The 26,383-nt window shown below is 37.1% G+C and overlaps 1 protein-coding gene across 1 annotated transcript in view; it reads left to right on the plus strand.

The window, feature by feature from the left end:
* The first annotated feature begins 686 nt into the window (after positions 1-686).
* Positions 687-26,383, plus strand: part of LOC122814978 (fibulin-1-like) — a 209,160-nt gene continuing 183,463 nt past the window's right edge. The window contains exons 1-3 of the mRNA XM_044087235.1: positions 687-767; positions 13,931-13,985; positions 16,171-16,454. Of these exons, the coding sequence (XP_043943170.1) occupies positions 687-767; positions 13,931-13,985; positions 16,171-16,454 (420 nt within the window). The remainder of the gene's footprint in view (positions 768-13,930; positions 13,986-16,170; positions 16,455-26,383) is intronic.

Genomic DNA, 26,383 nt, shown 5'->3' on the forward strand with positions numbered 1-26,383 from the left:
CAAGTTACGGCTCTATGGAAGGTTGTGGTAAGGGGGAAGAGTGATGAATTTCTTTAGTAGCATTAAATCTGTGCTATAGAGAGTGGAGCATATGGCAGAGTAACTGGGGAGGGTGTGTATATGGGTAGACATGAAGGTTGATGGTATAGGAGGTATATAATCTGTGTGAAGGGAAGATAGTCTTAGAAAAAGTGAGAGGTATATAGTAAATGTAAAAAGAAAGATGTTCAGTATAAGAGCCATAACTATGTGATCTTTTAGTTTCAGAGCTTGTGGGTGAAGAATTGTGGTGTAGGAGTATAAATGGGGGAGGCATAGTAGTATAGAATGAGTGGAGGGCAAATGTGTGACTAGGATTATTGGGTTATGAGGGAAAGCTGTTGTAAGGGGTGGAAAGGTGGGCTTAAAGAAGGGTGTAAAGGAGGTGAGTAGACTGAGTTTATGATGGGTGGAGAGTATGGGGCTAATGAGAAGTGTGTGTGTGTGTGTGTGTGTGTGTGTGTGTGTGTGTGTGTGTGTTTGTGAAGGTTGATGAGGTAGGGGAAGGAGTGTGAAGGGGAGGTCTGTGGTTGGTGGATGGATGAGTAGGAGGGGTGAGGATAAGTACAAGTGTAGTTGAAGTGGGGGTGGGTGGGAATGGGGGTGGGGTAGGAGAGTGGAGTGAGCCCGACCATAACATGAGCAAAATGAGTGGGTTTGCCGAGCTGGAAGAGGGCAGGAGTCCTGAAAAAAACAGTCAGGTACAACACGGGAAACTAGATTACCAGGTAAGCCATGCTGTATTTGGATGTGAGACACTCTTTTAGATGAGGAAAAATTAATGCAATGGGAAACTACACTCCTGCATAGTTACAGGCTTTACAGCATGTAAAATATAGGAGAAATAAAGGCTTTCTCTTGAGTTTGTATTTGCTGTTTGGTTAATATAGTCTAGTACTTAAAAGGGCGAGTAAAACAGTGCATAATGGCTTTTTATCAGGTGTTTGCTGCCATCTAGTGGACTTTGAGGGAAAGGACAGTTTAAATGAACTAACAAAAGGTATATGTAAATGGGAGACACAGCGGGGGATGGAAAAATGTCCTCGGGGTCCACGAGTGTGCAAGCCACTATTAACACTATAAACTGCACCAAATATCAGCTTAAAGCTGTAGGCTGTCATCTACACAGCAGGCCTAATTGGAAGGATCTTTTTTTATGTCCGGCCGAGGTTTAGCAGCTACCAGTGCATAGAATGGAACCTGAGCAGATACTGTAGGATGTATTATAGATGGGAGGGTGGTCTTAGTAAATGGCATTCTTCCAAGATGTAAAAATAAAAGAGAGAGAGGTGAAAATGAGTACAAGGCAAAGAAAGGGGAGAGTTAAGAAAGCTACTATGGAAAGACAATACTTAGTAAGGTATTTTACAGAGTGAATGAGAAGCTGGAGGGATGGTTGGCCAGAAAAGGTCCTAGATGGTTACACTAGCATATTGGTATTGAGTGTAGTATTTGAAAAAAATGAGCGTGAAAGCAAGAGGGGGGCCAAAAGGAGTGGAGCGAGAATTGGGATTAAAGAAGTTTAGAAGTTTAATGACAGAAATGGGATTGGGGAGAAGGTAGACGAGAACTAGGAAAGGCAAAGGAAAAGAACAGTGAATGGAAGTAGACTGTGATATTTGAACAGCAGGAGTAATGATGAAAACATGCTACAAATATAAGGTCAAGTTCAGACAATATTCCACATAGCTCAAAAAGATTCCATACAATACCCATGTTAACAGGAACGGCAAAAACAAATTCATTACATTGATTGAGTCCTACTAGCTCAAAAGTAACAGTCAGTTACAAGGCTAGGGTGTATGTGACTTATTAACAATTTGTCAGACAATTTCTAAGCTAAATATCAGGCTAGAGTCCACATTGCTTAGATTAGTTTCTGTGCAACAGCTCACAATACTGGGAAAATGGCAAAGACAGTTTCAGTTGTAAATGTGATGCCTTTAACATATGTCCACAGATAGGATATTATAGTGATTGTCAAAGGAAAAAACTTAAAAGACCAATACACGTAAGGTTCAGGTTAAGGCACTTTAATTCTTGTGGCAAGGAGACAAAAACATGCATGCAAAAATACAGAATTTGTCTGGTCTGTAACAGGAAATGATGCCGTTCTTATACTGTTTTACAAGACATTGCCTTCTAAAGCTGACGTAATCAAATACAAGCCTACAATACTGTTTTTCACAGCAGATGTTGTTCAATATTTTCTGCTGATATTACATTACATTTCTAGATTTGTGAGAAACTTTTCTTGAAAGATAACATGGCCTCGAAGACCACTAGCTAGTTATTTCTACAGTGCTGTGTTACATTTCAAGGTACTCTGCTTATTCAAGCACAAAGCAAACACAGATTATAGTTCATATTCTTCAAGCAGTCTTTGTTCTACTTATCTATTCTTCCTGCAGCTGTGTATGTTCTCATAGCACAGACAGGGCTAATTGTCTAAGTTTAATAACATTATAGAAAGCAGTATTGTTCTATTCATTATTTTCCTGACCTAGCAGAAAATTATCTGCTTCTCAGTAAATTTCCTAAGACATAAACAAGATTTTAGCTGTGCTGACAAAATACAAGATCAGAAAGCATTCGCAGTTTATATGGATTTATGCAGTATGAAATAGAATAAATGTGTTAACCTTTTTGGGCTTTCTAAAAGCACTAATACACACATTAATACATATTTTTCTAACAGTGATAGTCTAGCATTACATCTCTACATCAGAAAATAAACAGTTCACGAGCTGTATTAGCCTCAGATATTACAATACAATGCTCAGGTAACTTTATGTGCAACCATAGACAAAGTTCCTCAGAGGAGCGCTTGCAAGCACTACCAGTACAACTAGCATATTTCACAATAGCTTGTGAGGCCACAGGAATATGTATGTGATAGAAATTGTTATAGTTTCATTAAATAAAGCCAAAATACCATGAATCTTTACTTACTGGCAAACACACTGCGCAGAGATCCGAGGGAGACATTTTGGGCAAGAAAATAGAATTAAAAAATTGCACACTGCTTCCAGATTAATGCCTTTCTTGGGCTCCCCATTCCACACACACACACACACACACACACACACACACACACACACACACACACACACACACACACACACACACACACACACACACACGCACACACGCATGCACAACACACACACACGCGCACGCACGCACACACACACACACACACACACACACACACACACACACACACACGCCCTCCAGTCCTTCTCCCTTTCTTGCCCCCCCCCCACACACACACACCCTCCAGTCCTTTTCCCTATCTTGGGCTTCCCGTTCCATACACATACACACACACACACATGCACACACCCTGCAGTCCTTCTCCCTATCTTGGGATCTTGGGCTTTCCATTCCATACACATACACACACACACACACACACACACACACACACACACACACACACACACACACACACACACACACACACACACACACACACACACACACACACACACACACACACACACACACACTCACTCTGCAGTCCTTCTCCCTATCTTGGGCTCCCCGTTCCATACACGTTACTTTTTTTTCTTCCTTTCCTCACATTGTACCTCACTCTTCAACTTTTTCAAAAATACACAACCTTCTATGTATTCAGAAGTGCATTTAAAAGTTTGCTTTTCTTTTTACACAGTCTTTTCATTCGATGATGTCTTGAACAGAAGTTATGATTACGGAAAGAAATTCACTGCTGTTATTCAGCTTTAGTTTTTCTTGCATCTTTTCAACATACCTTATGGTCAGCTACCCAGACCACCTTTAATACAATAGAAAACTGGCTTTCTGAACATCATCTGATCCTAAATCCCAAAAAAACTAAAATGCTGTTATTTTCACCAACACGTAGGTCTACCGCTTTCACCTTTACCATAAAATCATATGATGGCACAATAATCTCCCCTGACCCATCTACAAAACTATTAGGTGTCATCATAGACAATAATCTAAAATTTGACCTACATGTTAACCAAACTATCAAAACCATCAATAAAAAACTAGGGTCACTTTACAGAATAAAAGCCTTCCTAACCCCTCCAGCTAAAATTGCCACAGCTCGCTCTCACCTTCTTTCAATCCTTCTGTATGCATCCCCTCTACTCTCGAATTTAAACAAGACTGTCCTTAACAAACTCTCAATTTGCTACAACCACATTGCCAGGTTTGCCACTGGGCTGCCTTTTAGGACACATCATTGCATCAATCTAAATCAGCTTGGGTGGCTTGAACTACCCAGCCTAATCCAGTATAACCAACTGATTATGGTTTATAAAATCCTCTATAATCCGGACAATACTCCTGCACTTAAAAATATTATCACCCTCTATAACAATCCTAGACCGCTTCGATCCTCTAACAAACTACTCATTCAGACTAGCAAAATTAATAACACAGCCGGTGATTCTCTCTTTGCAAACTCTGTAAGTAGATCCTGGAACTCTCTTCCAGCTGATATTACCTTACTTTCCACCTTAGGTCAATTTAAAACTAGACTCAAACAACATTTGTCACTTAACTGGCTATGTCAATGTATCAAGCCTGGCTAACTCTCTCTAGAATGTGTAAAAATCTGTTAACCAGTTTACTGTGTAATTTAATTTAATCCTGACTTGTGCTCAGGATTAACTGTAACCTGTGGACCTTGTTTAACTTGCTTACTTATGTACTCTCTGTAAATAGTCTGTTTGTAATATGTAATGCTGGTATTATGTAATGCTGTATCTGCTTACCCTTGGAGCTTTTCTCCCTGGGCCTTCGCTGAAAATGGACATGCATCCAGTCAGACTATCCCGGTCAACAAATGTAAAATAAAAATAAATAAAATAAAATAAATACCTTTCCTAAACAAGACAGTAATAAGCATTTAGGAAATAACTGAAATAAACCAGGGCCTGAGAAGCCATAGGGTTATAGATCCTCTGGGGTGCATTTTAGACCATTTTCCCAACCTTTTAATCCAATGGTGGCCTAAACAAAAATCATTAGTACAAAAATAATTTGTCTTATGTCTTCTTTGAAAGAAAGAAAAAAAAAAGTTGTGCCGAAGACAATGTTCAAAGCTGACAAAATAGTAGCTCACAATAAACTAACAAGCCAATTGTTGTGAGGATACACAGGGCTTAATCTTTAATTCCTCATCTAGGAATACTGCCTGCTTCCCTACCCCCCAACAACAATAAAAAAAGACAGTCACTGCCTATACATCCTTCTGGTGTTAAATTAGGATGAAAGCAGAGATTAAAATTGCTACTTTCATATATTTCAAGTGACTGCTGTCATACATACACATCGCATGCCTTCTCAGCCTTAACCCCCAAAGGTAGCCTGATGTGTGTTTGTGAGGAAAGTGAAAAAAAAAACTGATTATTACAATAATGTATTTTACTTTGTTGCTCCTAGACAGTACACTGCCCCTACACAAGCTATAGTAACCATGTTTGTACACCATTCAGGTCTGTGAGAAAAGTAAAAGTAAGAATGACCACACTGTCCCCAGCCCAAACACAAGCTATAATGACCTCCTGTGCAAACATGTTTGACTGTGATGAAAATTAAAGTAATAACCACACAATCCCCCCTCCACATAACCTACAGCAACTTTCTGTACACACACATATCTAAGTAGGGCTAGTTTTAGAATGGGTGCAGTTTAGAGCAGAGGCCATTATCAGCTTTTTCCTAACAGGGTCATATCATAGCCCTGTTCAGGTTAAAGAGTGTAATAGAAAATTAATATTTTTTTTATTCTTCATTTTTCCCCATCCAGCAACAGCGTTTGTGGGGACCCCACATAGTCATTGATAATTAAGGGATACCCCTGTATCCATTTACATAGTCTGAGGAGTGGGGGCCACCAGACTTGTAAAGTTCTAAGTGTCTGAATGTTCTGTGATATATTTTATGCCTAACTTCTGAAATACAATTACATGTTAGCTGCATTTGTTTGCTGATACCCAGAAGAATAATGTGTGTGTCCTGTCATTACTGGGTGTGTGCACAGATAAAAATCAGTGATAACACATAAATACATACACACACACACACACACACACACACACACACACACACACACACACACACACACACACACACACACACACACCCACACACTAGCCATATCAATAATAGTTTTGTACTTATTTCAGCAAATAGCAATACATTGTGCAGCAATGGTACTGTTACGCCAGATCAGTGACTGCTGTTTAGAAGTTGTCAAACAGCAGCAGGGGTAAGTCAATTATTAACCTCATTGAGGAGTAATGGATAGCAGTCACTGTCCCTGATTTCACAGACCTTTCCTGATTTTGCTTATATTCTTGCTCTGCCTTTCAAAACAGTTTAAGTTGCTGATAAATCATTAAGGATTACAGACAGTCAATAAATCCAGACATCAGAGTTTTATATTTCTTATTGTCCAAAAATGCATGTTGATGTAAAAGATGTTATTGTATTAAATTTCTGAGTGAATTAGAATAATATTTAAAATGTGTTCCAGATTTTGAACCTCTGTTCTGCTATTATATTTGGCACTGCACTGAAGTTGAGAGTTATAGTATCTGGTGTTCAGTCAGTATTTATAAAAACCCTGAAAAGGAAAATCATTGCTGTAGATTGAAAGCATCAGCTCTTCTTAAAATTCCAGGTTTGCCATGACATCAGTCACTCTGGGTTGCTGATCTCTCTACTGCTTGCCTTGCTCGTGTTCATTATCAGCTTTATCCTAACAGGGTCATTTCAAAGCTGGGTTCAGGTTAAAGCAGATAACCAGGAAATTAATACATTTTTTTCTCCTCATTTTCCCCAACCAGAAGAAGCTTTTCTGGGGCCCCCATGTAATCAAGGATGATGAAAGGGCCCCTCCTTGCAGCCATGGGTATTGCTTGTACCTAAAGCTAGCTATGTTGTTAGTTTTAGTAGAGAGAATATTCACCAGCAGGGTTTAACTAAGGCAGGGGCACTATGTTATTGATAAAATATTTAATGGAATTGTGAAGGCTTTTACTTCATAAAATACTGTCACTATAACCACAGAAATCTTTGAATTTTATAGGAGATACAAATAAGCGTTATCACTCTCTTGGTTTATTAAGTCTATGAGACTGCTGTACTAGCTTTCATTGGTTTGACAAATGTTACAAAATATCAAAATCAGACAACTTTCTGTGGTTGGGGGCCCCCAGCGACCGCAGGGTTCGCTGGTGCCTAAAGCCGGCTATGTATACCACTCACAATCAATGGCAAGTAGGTTGCTCAACCAATCATTAGTAAAATGGAATAAACAATGGTAAAACACACACCCTTGAGATCCACCTATCACAAAAGAATAGGGGCAGTTATACACGAATGACTAAAAAACATAAAAACGTCCAATGTGCTTAGTGCAATAACACCAATGTAGAAGTGAGGATTTGGCAGGATGTATATGATTTTGCAATCATACTTTTGTCCTGTCCCTCATAACACTTTTTTTGTAGTAAATTGCTAAGGAATATAGTCAATGATGCCAGAAATTACAACAGTACAAAAAAGCATATTGATGCAAAACCTGTAAACTTTCTGAAGTGAATTACAGTCTTGAAAACTAGTAATATTTAAAATTTATTCCTGATTGTGGACCTTTGAAACAACATTGTTTTGATTTATACTTTGTAAAGAATTATTGAGCAAAGACGTTGATTGTTGACAGGTATGCCAATGGATGTGTTACAAAGTAGAAAGCAGTATGGCTAAAACTTGAGGACAAGAAGACAGATGTGAGTGCATCTAACCATTTGTGTAGTGCAACACAAATTATTGTCCTTCTTGCAGCAGTGCTGATAGTTACTAAGGCAACAGTACATGAATTAGTCCCCCACAGTGAGCTGGTGATCACACCAGCAAATAGTTCAAATTACCTTTGGCACTCTGACAACTAAGAAAAGGGAGGAAGAACTGTAAAATACATTTAGAAAAACTATTTTTGGAGATGACCTAAAGGGCATAAAGGTGTAGTCACTGAAACACAAGAAGTATAATTTAAACCTGAGTGAGTGAAAGAAAACAGGAAGTGCCTGAAATCCCATTAAAAGTGAATGCAGAGTAGGTTTGCCATCTTTCGATGTGGCTAAAATTTGACTTAGGCCACACCCCTTGCACCTCCCACAACCCTGACCATATCTTGCCCACTTTATGCCCATTTTGTGACATCATCTCCACGTCGGACAAGGGGGAATGCCTTCTTTTCTGTTTGTGATACTTTTTTTCTGTGGCTTTACTATGCTTTTTGTAAAAAAGCATAGTAAATCCGCTGATTTAACAAACTCTGATAGTCTTTTTCTTTTTTGAAACAGAATACGGGAGTTTGTACAGTGTTTTCTGGACTTCTGGACACTTCAGATAGTCTGGAAAAAACAGATAGGTGGCAATAATAATGCAGAGCCATGAGATTTGCAGATGAGCCACCAGTGAAATACAATATTTTAGAGTCATGCACTGCATTGTGGGAAACCAAGAGGTAGACAAAAAAATCAAAACATCAAGATGCTTGACCCCCTGTGGGCAAACTGTGGTATAACACATACAATATTTAAAAATGTATTAGTGTCTCAAAGTGGTATTAAAATGAAGGAAACTTCAAGACATGATGAAATGAACATGTTTTTTTCCAGTTTTGGGATGCATTTTTCCTTTAAGGCATCCTTCTCCTTCCTTCCTTCATTTTTTGGTTAACAAGGGATCTTAATAATGCCTTTCACTTAACCAACAGTTTTCATTAGCCAGTTCTATTTCTACTAATGACATGTCTGTAGTGTTTCTAAGTACTTTCTTGAACTGCCCCTCTGGGATATTGCTTTTAGTGAAGTAATGGAGACTTTTCTTAAACTGTAATAAGTTATTTTTGGCCACTGCTCTTTTATTATTTTTACTTGCTGTATGTCCTTGATACTGACCTTACTTATAAAGTTCCATCTGGGATGTTAATTATATGACTGTTGATATTAACATCTTTTGTTAATGGTGCATAACATCCCAACAACCACTTAAGATTTGTATCAAGTTGTCTAATTCTCTGGATGTACTTGTTAATAATTAATATAGCATCCAAAAGTATCACATTACTGAAGCCATGGCTCTTTAACAAGATGCCCTCTTTATATAGGTTCATAGGTTCATAGGTTCATACTAGGCTATCTGCCCTAGGGCATTTATAAGCCTAGCCAGAATGTGTTTGGCTTTCGCCACCCATTTTAAATTTATTTTGCTATGCCCTTTTTCGAGGTTAGGGTACTGTGCCTCTGTCTAACAGTGACACAGAAGTGATACCCGGGGTAAACCTACGATCTCCCATCCACTCATCAAGATTCCTCTTGAAGAGAGTCAATGAGGGACTCTGCCTAACCTGGACTGGGATTTTATTCCAGAGTGAAGGGAGCCTCCGGGTTATGAATCTGTCCCTCCAGCATGTCCTATTTATTTCAGTGCTGAGGTTCAAGTCTCTCGAGCATGTAGCTCGATGGGATTTGGATTTTCTGAGGTGCAGCATGTCCATTATTTCCGGGTTGGACATGGCTTTATACGTCAGGCACAGATCGCCTCTGAACAGGTGGTATGCCACTGAGTAGAGCTGGAGTTTCTTTAACCGGGCAGCATATGGCATCTGTTTGAGCCCTTTGATCCTCTTGGTGAGGTACTTTTGGGGTCTTTCCAGTTGCTGCAGGTGTCTGGTAAGGTACATCCCAAAAGGGGCATTGTACTCAATTATGGGCCTGATGAGGGATGAGTAAAGAGGCATGATGACCTCCCCTGATCTAGATGTGAATCCCTTTATGATTAGGTGGGCTATATAAAATGATATGTTAAATATGCATATGCATAGATTAGTGCCATGGGGGTATCCATTTCAGCACCCCTTATCTGCAGATAACATTCTTTGCCTGTCATGAACATGTTGTTTGTAGCACAAATTTGGCTATAATGTGATTATCATTTCTGTTAACAATTCTGGCTAGGATGAACATTTGCATAATGTCCATTTCAATCCCTTCAGATCATCTTCATGGCAAATACTGCTATATAAGCCAGTTATGTCTGCTGTAATAAAATAACTGTCCTTTACTTCCAGTGCATTTAGCTTATTTTGAATAGCTCTCAAATCTAATATAACTTGGTATTTTCTTAATCAGTGGCTTCAGTATGTGATCTAGAAAGTTAGAAATAGCCTCTGTAATATATCCATACCCAAGACAATAGGTCTCAAGGGTAGATTTTCCAAATTTTTATGTACGTTTGGGATATCATAGAAATATGGAACCTAATTAAAGATGTATGAAACTATGCATGAAGTTCTTTTGAGATGTTACTATTACATAGTAGGTCCTATAACAACACTTAAATTGGTCATTAATAACTGTAATAAAGTATTGTTTTATCTGTAGTTTCATCTTCTAAAAGCCAAGACAATGCCATTTATAATGATGTATATACACTGTGACCCCTCTTTTGCCTGCTTTTGTATTACTAAATTTTGTCTTAACTTCAAGCTGTTCAACATTGTCTCTCATTTCAAGTGGCTTTCCCCAAATCTAAATTTATTATTTCAGTTTCAAAAATTGTTTAAAGTAACTGAACAAGTGTGTAATTGGGGTATAAAATCTTACCTATTTGGAACAAGTTTTCTGTGTCTCTATTATTATTTAATATTACTTTTAAATTAAGAAGACTTACAAACCTAGATAATAATTCTAACAGCTAACATATGATGGCACAAATGTCAAACCATTATTAACACATTCAGTTCATCGTTAGTGATTTCTACATTAGAAATGTTAATAACATTCTTAATATCATTTAACTGTATACCCAGTTGTATTTTTGTGGTGATATTTCAGTTTAGGATCACCTTCTTGGAGGGCATATCACAACATGTCATACCACCCCATCCACCTGACACATCCTGTGATGTTTATGCCCATTTAAAGGAATCACCTGTAGGGTTGCCACCTTTACAAGTGCATAAACTGGAACATTTTTAACTGTCTTGCCTCATTTTTTCCCATCTCTCCTTATATATTTGATTTCCCGGTAAATCGCAAGGATGACTTGTCAGAGTTTCATACTTACCATTGTTCAGAAAATGAATGAAAACTGTTCGCACTCAAGATGTTACATCTTGTTGCTGGTTCAATATACAAGATGGCTGGGTACACAATAGTGTGACTAGTCGAATAAAGAAATTCTAATCACGTAGATGAAATAGAGATGCCTACATAGCTGTAAAAGGTTAGGAAGTAATAAGTACATATAATTTCATATTATGAAGGTAAAAAGGATGGAATTCAGGATGTACTGCAGTTGCTGACAACAGCACTGTTGGCAAACATCAAGTACTGAAACACTTAGGAGTGAGAGTCCAGTCTTATCAAGATATTAGAAACTCTTGTGAAGCATTTTGAGTGGAAGGTTGGCATAATGGTTAAGATATTTACCTTAAAAACAAAAGGTGCAGGGTTTGATTCTCACATGGGTTAATTGGCTAGGTTTAAAATGGCCCACAAGGACAGTTAGCCTAATACTAATCTATGAACCTATGAACAGTCATTGACAACATATACCGCTTTCACTCAATTGAATTATGCTGTCACTCGACTAAACCCTCCCACTGCCAGCACTGCCAGGGGGAAGGTGCTTCCTAAACTGATGTATCCCTTTTTGTTTGCCCTTATTTGCCTTTGAGGTCATTTAAATTTTTTTGAACTACTTTTTTCTCTCAAATGCTATTCCCCTGCAACTTCTGCATAAGTTATGTTTCAAAGGTTTCCCTGTGAAACCTTTCTGGTAGGCATAGCATACCTCATTTTTTGGGTGGGTATACTGAAGTCATTGTGCTTTTCCATTGAATTAATTAACTGTATTCATAGATTCTTACTAGACTAACAATCTGGGGCAGGGGGGTGTTCTTTCTAAGCATAGCCAAGTTTTCCAGAAAGAATAATGATGTCTGGTATCCAAACAGGACATTGATGGTCAGGTATTAATAATGTACCTTTTTGTTCATAAGAGACATGGGTGCCGGGCAAGGTGTAAATTTCCTATTCCCCATCAAGTGGTCTAGGTTGGGCAATAGACAAACTCAGTTTCACATAGATGGGAAACCTGTTCCATAGGATGGGCAGTCTCTGGGACACTTATCTGTCTCTCCAGCATGTTCTGTTTAAGTCACAAACAAAATTCAGATCTCTAGAACTTGTATTTCTGGTACTGTTTGACTTACAGTTTGGCAGGAGATTCATAAGTGTGGGGTTTGTGGCTGCCTTGTAAGCCAGGCATAGATCACCTCCAAGGACAAACTTGTATCTCTGTTTGTGTTAACACCTTCATTTACAATGCCTTTTGAAGTAATGGCTGCTACCTCTGCATTCTATTCCTGCTTTTTCTCTGAATCTGAAGCAGTCTCTGACTCACAAACAATCTCATTAAAAGTCACGTTTTTAAATGATTTGGCTTTGTTTCCCTCATCACTTTTCTTCTAGCTAAAAATACTTCCTGATTTGAATTCTTTTTCATCACGTTTAAACTTTATCTTAACATTCTATTGCAGTATTCCTCATATTTTGCATGATTTTGTAATTTCAGTTAAGTACTGGTAATATTTCAATCTTTAATGACTCCATTTTTAAATCTTAATATTTCAATATTAGTTTCATATATAAAAAGCTAGTTTCTAAATGAGTTACTTGCCACGTCTTTAGAAAGACGTTGTGTCCATAGTTAGGCCAGTTCAAAACATGCAGTCCCCTTGGTACTGTCTTGTATTTAATGTAAGCAAGAAAAGCAAACTTCTGCTACAGCAGTTTTATTAGACGAATAATCTTCCTGCTGTATAATTTAATAAACCTTCCATGTCCATATTATCTAAGACATAAAGTTCCTTTACAATGAAGCTATGTGTCGTATCCTTTAGAAAACACATTAATGTAGTCTTTCCTTTTTAGTCAAAAAGCAAAAGTTCAAAAAATCCTAAAAACACCTATGTGGAAGGCAAAGCCATGCACAGGATAAAAAAAATAAAACTATCAGGTAATTGTACAGTGGCACAAAACTGCTGGAATGCCAAATAAATTATAGACCCTATAAAACTATTTTTTTTTGTTCAACTCAGACTGCTAAAACTTGCTTTCAGAGACAATACAAGTTCTTCAGGCATCAACAATCAAATACAGCAACAATCAGTTGAGATAGAAACTTAGTCACATGATCATTGCACTTGGGATCAAAACCCCAGCTAAAATCTCAATATGTATTGTTTGCAAACCTATTTTGTATAAAATTTATAGATAAACAAGCAATTTACAACATGCAAAACAAATATTTTGGCACTTGTCTTTTAAATTGTTCAAGCAAATAATGACTTTCTATACATTTCCAGTTAACACCGATAGTGCTTTATGGTATCTGGACCTTCCTTTGGTCGGATTTTTTAACTTGGTGACTTGCCATCTTATAATAGGCAGGAATAGGAAGGGTAAGGATTTATTAATAAAATGACACTAAGATTGTTAATCTAGGATGTCCCACAGTAGAAAAGCTTTTATGCTTTTTAAATTGCTTTTTCAGAAAATGCCTGGAATGCAAGGATATGTGTAGGATGTAAGAGACACAACATTCCACACCACATATTTGTTAATGAGTTAAATTCACTGTAAATATTTCTTCAGGTATCAAAAACCAATAACAGAACAATCAGTTTGAACAAGAACGTATCCATATAACTAAAGCATAAGCATTTTGAAGATAAATAAGCATTCTACATTATATATTAAATATATATTAAATTAAAATAGACTAAAACTTTGTTATACCTTTCTTTCTTAAGGTATATTTTAAAGATGCAGCATCAATAAGTCTTGGTTCATTTGCACTTTTCAGAGGTAATTGACACTAGTTCTTCATGCAACGATTCATTTCTTAAATCTCCATTTCTCATGGAAATTGTAACTACCTGTTGTTGTTGCTGTCTTTCGGCTTTTCCTGGTTAGGTGTCGTCACAGCGGAACTCCGGTCCGCTAATGATTGGCAGTAGATTTTTCACGGTGCCGAGTTGGCAGCTCGACGCCCAACCTTCAACGAAGGCACATCTATTCACGCATGTCTTTACATTTTTACATAATAATAAGATGTGGATTTGCTATGTTTATAAAGTGCATTTGTCTATGCGTTTTTCATATCTAAAATATTTTTATTTATTCTGACTTTAAATCCATGCTCTGTTTTGCCTACATAGAAACTGCCACACTTAAATCATACTAAGTAAACCATCCCTTCTGTCTCACATGTTTCAAAATCATTACAATAATACAATTTCCCTATAGTAGGATGAATAAAAACATTACTAGGCTCTACAATGCCACAAAAGTAAATAAAAAAATGTAAAATCCAACATTGAGAACCATTGTCTTGGGGTCTGTTTATATTACAGAACCCATTTCAAACTTCCTTCTCCTAATCGCTGAGGAGGAGTATGCCGTGTCCACATGAGTGTGTGTGTGTGTGTGTGTGTGTGTGTGTGTGTGTGTGTGTGTGTGTGTGTGTGTGTGTGTGTGCGCGTGCGTGTGTGTGTGCATATACATGTATGTATGTATGTACCTATATACATATATAGATAGATAGATCTATATATATATATATATATATATATATATATATATATATATATATATATATATATATATATTTATATATATATATATATATATATATATATATATATATATATATATAGGTTTGTGTATGCATGTGTGCTCGCAACCTGCAATGTACTATCACCTATTTAGGATTAGTGCCCTGCCTTAAGCTCAATGAGTTGCAGGATGTCCACTGCTCACCTCTAACAGCAGGTTAAAGTAGCTATGAAAGCATGAATGACAACATAATTTTAAGATGGCTGTAAGCAAGAACATAACAGAAGACTGAAAGTCTGATAGCCTGTGTGATTTGGTTACACTATTATGGTGTGATATAAAGCAAAGGGGTTGTACAAGCACCCCTGTCTCTGACAGCATGTTATAAATTAGCATTATACTGTCTATAGACATCCCTGTTTCTGAATTCTCCTCTGCATCAGAGGCATATCTCTGAAAATCATTTTCATGTTGTTTAACAGGCCTCTGAATTGTTCTTATCTATCAGATTTGTATTGGTGTAACTTACAAACTACGGGAAAAAAGTATGCAAAGTTTACATCCTTTCTTTAATACCACTCTTATGCAGCGTGCACCAAAATTAGAGAGTGAGTTCTACCTTTCTGAATTCCATCCACAACCATTTTGCATTATCTGAAGAGTATATTTAGGTCTAAGGAAAGCATAAACCTCTAAAACCATTAATCTTCATCATAAATCACTGCTGCAGTAGTCTTAACTATATGGGTTATATAATATCAAGAGTACAACAGCTGGCCAGTCTTCCAAAGTCTTAGACTTTTCCCTAGACATGCACCCAGGCTGCTGTAGCTTGAGCACCAAAGGGAGAAAGCAGCATCATGTGTACCAAAAGCCTTCAGTGCTTTCTTGCTGCCCTCAAGAGAGCTCCATCTGTGCTCATGGGATCTATGGTCTTCTCTTACTTTCAATTTCTGGGCAGATAAGGCCCTTTTGGAGAAATCCTTCCATGTGTTTAAAAAAATTGTGCCAGGTCTCTGTAAGAATACATATTTTGAGTGCTATTTTTACTGTGTTATCTAGACTGTCATCATACCTTTCAACTGTACAGATTTTCACAAAATGTCCAGTTGTTTGCATCATACTTTTAGTCTGTTACTCAGAAAAATTGTGTCAAATCACTGGGATGATATAAAGATTAAAGTCACTAAATAATGATATGTATTTGTGTTTCAGATTTCATATCCTTCAGGAAAATGCATGCTAGCACAAATACTGTTATCCTTGCAACTTTCTAAGTTTATAAGAGCAATATTTAAAATGTGCCCTTCTTTTTGGGTCTTTGTGCCCCCATTATGTCAGGCTTTGTCCAGATTTCTTTCACTAAGAGGTTGAGAGGTATGACTGTCATGTCACTGCTGTCTAGCAGTTTATTTTTGTATTTTTATTGCTATAGAGGTATTTCTTGAAGTTTGGGGGCAAACGTCTAGTGTTTGTGAATGGCTTTTGCATTCTGTTGAGATTGGTGTGGTGAAGATTGTTTGTAATGATTGTGAACATGTTACTGACAACTTACTGACTCCTTCCAGCTACACTTACAAGGGAACAGGCTTCTTTCTTGGCAGGAACATGGATCCTCTTACTGGTTCTTCAGTTCCTCCTCCAGATGTACCTAAGAAAACAAAAACTGTTAGCCAAACCTTAAAAACATCGCTGGCTCAGTCAGTGCCTCAGCCACAGGTGGGTGATTCTACAATGGCTGTAGGTTGTTCCTCAGACCATTCACTGGATTCTCCAGGACCCTCTGGTGTAGTCCCTACCACTATCATGGACCAGAGGTCAAACACATCCTCTGCATATGTTTAAATGCCCTTACATGGCATGGGACAGCCATTTTCTTCAGCCATGGGAGTTTTATGGGACGGTTCTTCCCAGTGTGGCCAGGGTAAGATACCCATTTCTCAGGTAGAAACTCCATCAATAAGTAAGTCCCCTTCTAGGTATTTTCCTAGGGAAAAAAGACATATTACATATGATAACAGTATTTCTGTTGATTTAGATGAATTATTTACTTTGTTTAGGGGTTTATTGAAGGCTTTGAATTTTTTGAAATATAAGAAAGATTAGAGTGTAAAAAATAATTTTTCACAGTTTTGAGGATCATTCGTCAAATGATTCTGATAAGGACAAGGACAGGGCTTCATTTGTAATTTCTTTCCAAGCCCAGATTCTGATTCTAAGGAAAGTGTTTTGTGAGTTTCTCCTATTGAAGAATTTTCTGTTTCTGAGACATGTTTTAGTGGGAATAGGTAGTTGTCCCCTCTTTTTTAAGGAGCTATTGTGATATGTTGCTAGTGGATATGCCACATTATACAATTCCTCCTCTAAAACGTGCACGCTGATTGGCCAGCCCAACCAGCGTGCCCGTTGTAAATCCCTCAATATACTAACGGAAAAAGGTCCAGTCGCCCGGACTTTTTCCGTTAGTATAAAACACTGTCTCGCTATGTTAAAAGAGTTTAACATAGCGATACAGGTTTAAAAAAAGCAACGCAAATCTCCGTTGCTTTTTTTAAAGCTGTCTCGCTATGTTAAACCCATTTAACATAGTAAAATAGTAAAAAGCAACGGAGATCTTGCATTCTCCGTTGCTTTTGCCCACAGCTCTGATGTACTGCGTAGGCATGCGCAGTACATCAGAACTACCATGAATACCAGACAGCTGCGGAAGGGCAGCAAAGAGGCATTATACAATGCCATTATTTAAGAAAAGTAATTATTTCTTTTATTAAATAATGTCATTGTATAATAGCAATAACCCACTTCTGGGTGTGGGTAATGGGGGATTTAACCACAGTTGTCTTTGTTTGGTCCCTCGGGCTTCGCCCTCGGGACCAAACCACGCCAACCGTGGCTAAATCCCGCATTACCCACACCCAGGCGTGGGTTATTGCTATATTCTTCTCCCATTGCTGCTATTATGCCGGCCTTGGTAGTGCTTTTGACTTAGCCTGCAATAACCCTGATAGTCAATTCTCAGTCTCTAAAAAGGCAGGAAGACTTTATAAAGTTCCTTAGTCTAGCAAGTATTTGTTTTATCATGTTAGGTCTAACCCAGCAGCTATAACTGCTAACAGATTTTTGATCAATGCTAATCCATCTCCTTCTCACTAGACTGAAAAAGCCTTTGACAGGTTTGGGAAGACAATTTTTTCTTCTTCTGCTATAGCTTTCAGAATTTTGAACTATCAGGCTCTTATGCTGACACACATGCTAGCACATATTGAAAGTCTGAGGAGCTTTTCTGCCACCTTACCTTCGGTAGGTATGTCCTTTCTGAATCCTGTTATTGCTATACTTTCTCAAGTTTATAATCTTTCTTTAAAGAATATATATGATTGTACTAGCTCTGTGGTGTCCAGGTCTGAAGATCTTTCTATTGCTATGAGGCATTTTGCTTGGGTACATATTCAGACGTTTTTTGAGTGTGTTAAATCTGAGATTTTGAATTCAACTTTGGATAAGGAGCTTTTATTTGGTCATTCTGCTACACATGTACTAAAACAGTTTTATATAAGAGGCAGGCTGATAAAGAGGGTTACTAATATTTTTAAGACCTCTATCTCTAAATCTGCAAAAAACCTCTGCGTCTTTTTTTTAAACGCAAAACAAGCAATCCTAATAAGCTTCTGGCAAGCAGTTCTCTTTGAAAAAGTGACAGAAATGAACAAAAAAAAAAAAACACAAATCCTTCCAAACACGGAATAGTCTTTCATTTCAGAATGACTGTTGCACCATTCCCCACCTCCTCCACTACCACATCCTCAATTCTGTCCCACAGACTGGTTTTCTGTGTAGTATAAGAGGGTTACAGATGCTCAATCTATAAAACCAAATGAGTCAAATTCTGCATGAGGAGATGTATTAATGGATTAAAATTGCAGGGACAAAGCAGACAGGCCAAGGCATACAAACATGAAAGAGATGTTAACTGTGATCTGTGCTATAGAACCTTTGTATCATTGGTGTTCCCCAGGGCCTTTGCAGGTGATTATAGATAACACTATATTGATGTGGTACCTAAACAAATACGGGGGCACCAGATCTTATCAAATGTGCAAGTACATTTCCATGCTACAATAGCATAGGAGATTGCAATTTAGCATGATCTTACTCTTCAAGCTTCCTACATTCCATTAGAGCAGTCTGTAGTGCTAGACAAGCTCAGCAAGACCAGGATAGACCCCTACAAATGGAAACAGAATAATGCAGTTTTCCTGGATTTGATCATGTTGTGGAAAACACTTCAAATAGATCTGTTCATCTTCTTTAAAAGTGACAACTAAACAAATTCTGCTCCAGGACTCCTTGCAGGCAGGGCTAGAAAACAGATTTTTGTTTATTCCTGTGTACAGGAATGTTCCTGTATGCTTTTCCATCCTTTACACTGATATCCTGGGTCAGTATGAAGATTCAGAAAGAGTCTCCACAGATTATTGTGTTGACTCCCTTTTGGCCCAGGCAACAGTGGTTCTTCTTTATTATGGAGAAGGCCAATGGAAATTACCACAAGCTTCATTACAGACTGGATCATCTCACATAAGGCTGGGGAGCTGGATACATCCCAGTCTGAAACAAGTGCAACTGACTGTCTAAATGATTAAATTTTAATATGTTTAATCACCTTTTTTGTGAGGACATGCAGCAGGTATTAAATTTATTTATTTATTTGACATTTGCTAACTGGGTTGGTCCAACTAAGCCAAGACCCATTTTCAGTGGAGACTCCAAGGAGAAAATCTCCAAAGAACAAAAGATAAATACCTAGTAGTTAAAAATACAATCACATAACGTAAAGACTGAGAAGTAGGTCACTACACAAATCCCTAACAAAAAGAGTATAACATCCTTACAAAGGAGCGGGGCAGCTTCCTTCTAGGAAATCTTATGTTTATAAATGGAAAAGATTTACTAGTTGGCGCAGTATTGATAACCAGAGCTCATTTAGGGATTCTGTACAAATAGTGCTTCAATGTTTGTGTGACTTAGACTCCTTGGGTCTTTCTTATTCCTCTGTCAAGGTTCATATATTGGACATTGCAGCATGTTTGCCCATGGATCCTCTTTCTTCTTTGTGTTTGTTAAAGCAGTTTTTTGAAAGGGGTTTTGCACATTAGACCACATAGGAAACAGGAGGCAACTACTTGGGATATTAACTTTGTACTGGAAAATTAACTCTGAATTCCTTCAAACCATCTCATCAGGCTGATTTAATATTCATGACTTGGAAGACTGTATTGCTTATTACTCTCATGATAGCTCAATTCTATTTGACTTTCTACAGAGGCAGGGTTACTTTAAGAACAAATCCCTTATTTCATGCCAAAAGTAGTTTCATGTTTTACTTTGAATCAAGCCATCTATCTCCCTGTTTTCTTTACTGATCCAAAAAATAAAGAGAAAGGATTATTCATACTTTGGATGTGCATGCACAAGCAACCTGGGTATTATATTGACAGAACCAAGTCCTTTAGAAAAGCTGATCAGTTATTTGTCTCCTATGATGTGATGAAGAAAGGACAACTGATGTCAAAGAGGCTATTTCTGGATGGTTTCTTCTTGAGATTTTGTTGTTCCCAACATGTCAAATCTTTTCCAGGTGCAGTCAAGGTGCACTATACTAGATCCCTCCTTTCTTTGATGGCATACTGGAAAGAGGTGTATTCCACAGGCAGCAACTTGGTCTTCTGTATATACTTTTACAAGACAGTACAAACTGGCTTCCTTTTCTAGGTCTAGAACAGCCTTTGGTAGGATCATTCTCCAAGGTATCAGGATCCTAATCTGCCATGTTCCTAGATTGGATAAGCAATGGTAATCTACCCGTATATTTAAAGCTACCACCGCAGTGATTTATGATGCACATAGTAAGTTGTGTAAGTTGCATTTATCATAACAGCAGATGTTCACTGAAATCATAGCTGTAGTAACTGCACCCCCTCTATCCTCCTTTCCTGTATATAGTTATATTTTAGCTAACGTTACATCTTCCTTAGTTTTTTTTAATTAGGACAGTAGGCTCTCTACTTTTGGAGGGCAAGAAAGTTCTGAAGTGTTTTGTCACCCAAATTGCTGTTTTCTTCATTTAGAGCTTGAGCTACAGCAGCCTGGGTGCAGGTTTGGAGGGAAGTCTAAGACTGTGGAATTTGGGCCAGCTGTTATAACCAATACAGCTGAGGCTGCTTGTAGCAGTGATTTCATTGAACATTTACTGTTATGGTAAGTGCAACTTACACAACTGTACTTTATGTTAATAATCAGTGCATATCATATCTCTGTTGTAGTTTAACACTTTTAAAAATGTTATACAAAGATACTTATGTAGGACTCGGGCTAGCTAAAGGGCTGATTGTGAGATTCCATACCAAGTCATTTAGTATGTTATAAAGGAGCAGATTGACAGCAGTGAGATTTGGCCATGACTGTTCCCTAAGTGGAGGTGGTCTGGGTTCAATTAATGACTCAGGTACTGAATGATACAAGAAAGTGTGGGAATCAGTGGCTAATTTCTGTTCTCCTTTCCTGAGGAATGGTGCAGAGTCTCCCCACAAGACTTCCATCTGAGGCAGCTTCTGGGATTTCCACTGTTTGGTTAGGTATGTGGGGGTATCAGCCTGTCTAGGAGTGTGTGTTCTGTAGCTGAGGGCAATGACTTTGAGAATGAAGACTTACAAAGACCCATATTCCAGGCATTGTATTGCTTTTTCCAAAAGATGTTTGGAAAATCTAAACCCCATGGAATGATGGCCCTGATTCCAGGTCTTACCTCTCTCTTCTTGTGCCCCAAGATGCTGGAGAAATGATGGTCTTAGGAAGCTGGGAGAGAAAAATATTAAATGATTTAGTATTTGATAACAATTTTTTAAAAGAAATGAGAATTCTGTATTGAAATTTTATTCAGATAAGCTTTTTGTAACTGTAACAAACTGCTCCAGCAACCATCTAAAGGCTTCCATTATGTGGTGCAGCAATTTACTAGGAGTCATATAATATTCTTCTCTAAGATTAAAAAAAATCATTGATGTTTTCTGTTTATAGAATGTTGGTCTAATTAGGATTCCACCTATATGAATCAATTTTCATGAACTTCACTTGTTTGTGTCTTTCAGCTTTTCCTGGTTAGGGGGTCGCCACAGCGGAATTCCGGTCCGCTAATTATTGGTATGATTTTTACGTGCCGTGTTACCAGCTCTGATGCACAACCTTCAATAAAGGTACGCCCATTCACGCATGTCTCCACGCAGAAGACGCTCTAGCTGAGAATCGAACCGGACAGCGTCTTACTGTGAGATGACAGCGCTACTGCAGCACCACCACCGCGGGTTTTCATGAGCTTCACTAATTTAACAAATTGTGAAAACTAGTAGTACAGTTTAATGTCAGGTAATATGAAGCCCCTAGATCAAGGTATAATCAATTGTCTGTTTTCCCTTTCCATATGTTTACTAGTAGCTTATTAATCTAATATCCCAAACATTACGTTTAAATAAAGTGGAATTCAATCACAAACCCTACAGAGTATTGTCAAGAAATTATTAAATAAACACTAACTGGATTGCAGATATGTCTGCTGATATCTTCAAAGATATGCTGTGTAGGTACAGTACATATACACAAAGCCTGCCTAAGTGAATATAAGGAAGATATGCTAGAAGAAGATATAAGCATTTTCTAGGCTGAGACAAAATACCACTGAAACAGAAAAAGTGCAATAAGTGACAGCAGCTATGAGTGATGACAAGTAAAACCAAATGTTAACATTGCATTATTTCAATACATAAATGTGCCATTACAAGCCATTGGACCATCAGTATGTCAACTGTTGAAAAGGAGAAGCCACATGACAAAACTTCCTACATCATTTTCATTGTTGGTACAGGAGACCTGAATGAAGTAATTTTGTGGCAAAGGTGCAGAGAAAAGAGAAAGAGTCAGAGTGATGTTGGATCAGAGTTTTGACCAGATGTTGTAGATACAAGTAACGGTGATTGCTCATTATCCAAACCCAAAATATTATGTAGTATAGGGTCATGGCATGCAATTGTATAGGGAAAATGGTAGACACTGGTTAAAAGTACTGAAGCCAGTACTTGTTTGTGAAAATCCGGAGACTGTAGTGAAGTCTACAGTGAACTAGCATAGCTCTCAACTCTCCAGATTTTTACCTCATATTTTTAGTCTGTTCCTCATAAAATTTGTGGTTTTCTGGAAAATCATTGGGGGATTGAATTCAGTAAATAATGACAAACATTAGAGTTTCAGACTTTATAACCTTCAGAAAATCTATGCTAATGCAAAACTAGGTATTCTAACAACCTTCTAAGTTTGTAAGAGCAATATTTAAAATTTCTCCATATTTTTGGGGATTTACCTCCCCAATTATTTTTGGCTTTGTCTAGATTTTTTGCAAAAAGAGGTTGAGGGGGACTAGTTATTATCTAATGTAATGTTTGCAGACAATCGGTCTAACGTGAAACCTAACTGTGAACTGTCAACTTTAATACTGCAGTTTGCTTGCCATGATACTAATAGAGAGAGTGATATTGGACTGAAACAGGATAGTCAACACTACTCTCACTATAGTAAACTGGTCTAAAAATAATTCTTTTTTTTCTAATTATTTTTATTGAGAATTATAAAAAAATAACAAAAATTATCATAACAATGTATCTATAGAAGTTACATTGACATATAAGAATTATTAAACATTAATAAAACAAACAAACAAGAAAACAACCCCCCCACAAGATCAACTATTTACAATGTGTCTACTTGTACAAGAAAGATAAAAATTCACGTATTTAACAAATTTATATTTCATGACTGGTTTAATGTCCATTTGTTCAACAATTTCTTGAGTTTTATCCACAAATTTAAAGAAGAGGTCATTCTAGTGGTTCTTTCTTTAACTGACAAAATCTCTAATTGACAGGTTCCAGCTGCAATGTTAAATAATTCTTTTATTGTTGGAGTAGAAATACTTTTCCAATTTTTTGTTATCACTTTACTTCCAACTGAGAGAAGGGTCCAAAATAGGGAGTGGTCATTTTTCTTAACGCATGCTGGAATTGGAGTATTAAACTAAATTAGTGATTTGTTTAACATGAAATTATCATTGAATAATTTCTGTAAAAAAAAAATTGACATTGTTCTAAAATGGTTTAATTATAATACATTTGCAGATCATATGTTGCCAATCAGCTTTAACATTCAACCCACATCTCCAACAACCAACTTTCTTTTTAGACATCAATTCTATTTTATGAGGTTTAATAAAAGCTTTACGCATAAATTTCCATGAAAATAATTTCCACTTTAATGACATTCCGGTTTGTGCAGAAGATGTAAGTATTATTTTTTTTCTCACTTTCACTTGGGTAATAATTGCTAATAGTTATACAGTAGCCCCAATAATTATCTTTACAAAATCTGACCTAATTTTAATCACTTTGTAAATCATGGATAAACATCCAAAGTTCTATAAATTTTGGAATCTCCTTTTTCATTGATGCTTGTGTGAGAAAAGGGAAATACTGCCAGCCCAGCTATCTGGAATTTTGTAAATAATTCTATGTCATTTGTGAATATTGATATGATTCATACAGAAGTGTGTGTAAAGGTGTAAATTACTGAGCTAAAATGCAACCACAACATGCCCTGCTGGCTTAGAATAGAAATGTATATAAACTATTGTAATTGTGTAAATGTATATGTTTTAACAGTAGAAGCTAAGACATAGAAGATTAACTTGTAAAACTTCAAGAAAATAAGTTGAAATTAAATTGTTTTACAATTGTGCTATAAAAAATATCTCTCAGTTTCATTTCAGTAGCAGACACAATGTCTAGAGCTAGAAGTTTTTGTATTGTCTAGGAAGAGAAGGAATTACTAGGTTTGAGATGCAGAAGTGTTTTATTGTTTTATGACTTCCATTGTCTTCAAACATCTGAGAGATAGGTATTTTTCACACAGAGATGTTAAATTCTGTTAGTTTCTGACAAAAGGGGGTTTAACTTGGGAACTAAAATCAGGTGACAAAAAGTGATGTCATCCAAGCTAACTCAGCAGTAATATTTGATATTAATTTAAGAACTCTCTCAGAGAGAGACTGTGCATTTTGTATTTTGCCTTTGACCTGGCAACATCCACTTATTACCACCTTTTGCACTTCTGCCTGTGTGTTGTTCTGTAAGTAAGATTTTAGGGCATAGTAACTCTTTTAGATTCAGATAGGAATATAGTAAAGTATAGCTTAGATGTCTTCTTTATTTATTTGAGATGGTCCTGCAATGTTCTTTTAAATATTTCCTGTGATTTGTAACTCTGAAGTCACTGTAAATACAAATTTAGTATTGTCTTGTTCTTTTATTGTTTATTATTAAATATATTTAATCCTATCTTTGTGGCTGATATTTGTGAGATATATTTAAGCTCTTAGAGTACTTGCATATCTATATGGTGACACTGTACAGGCCACTCCTAAATAGCCTTGCTCTTGGTCAGTCTACCATTTGGATAATAGTAATATTACACAGTATGATTGGACACCCTTTAAGGGCCTAAAGTAGCTGATAAAGAGTTGGCTGGTGACAGTCAGAATTACCTTATATTCTGGGCAGAAGGGGGTAATAACTAATAAGCCTATGCCAGCCTCTCCCAGTTTTGTGTGTGTGTGTGTGTGTGTGTGTGTGTGTGTGTGTGTACATGCATGTGTTTCTATATCAATCAAATCTCAAAGTGTGTGTATGTGTTAACGACTTGGGTAGGAACACAAAGCACTGGTTGGACGGAGAGGGTCCTGAGGTTTTGGCTTGACCACTCAGCTGAGATCTCAACTCTATAGCTGTGCCTGTGGGGAGTCTTATCGGGAATCTGGAGAAAGAGGGAGAAACCATTCTCAGACTGACTGTGATCTCTGTGTGCTCGTAAGGGAAATTGCACTTTACTGTGGGTATACTTGTCATCCTCCCAGTGTGTACATTCCCCGCTGTTGCCAGTGGTGAGGATTGAGGCTCTGTGATTACTGGGCCAGTGCAGGGTGTCACAGCTTGCATCAAAGTTATTCTCTTTTCTACAACATATCTAAAATTTTGAATATCCAGCCACATTTCACTATTTAACTTAAATCTATTAAATATAAAATCTAAATAATGCATTTTTCTTTGTCCATTAATTAAAACCAAAACATTAACTGTTTTTCTTTAAAAATATTCATTGTAAGTGTATTAAATCAGTCAATATTGTTTTGTGTATATGCTATAGGAAATGTTAAGAATATCTAGGCTTTATATTCAGGCTCTCTATAAACAAGATTTCTGAAGTTATAGATTGTCATAGTGATGTAGGTTGAATTTATTACTGTATTTTGATATTCCAATATATAATCTTTTAATAACAAAGGAAACAATTGCTAGTCTTTTTATTATAATGCTTATAGGTTAGTTGATTATTTTTTTATAAGGATACTTTCTTGCATATCTTTCCATTTAGCAAAATCATTTTATTTGTCCAGGAAATAATTGTTTTTATAATTGCAGAAGTAGAATATAGTTCTATATCTGGTAAACTTATTCCTCCTTAGGTTCAACTTCTTTGATTGTGTTTGAGTG

This window comes from Protopterus annectens, chromosome 11.part0, assembly GCF_019279795.1.
Source record: "Protopterus annectens isolate FY-2018-M chromosome 11.part0, PAN1.0, whole genome shotgun sequence".
Classification (NCBI taxonomy): Eukaryota; Metazoa; Chordata; order Ceratodontiformes; family Protopteridae; genus Protopterus; species Protopterus annectens.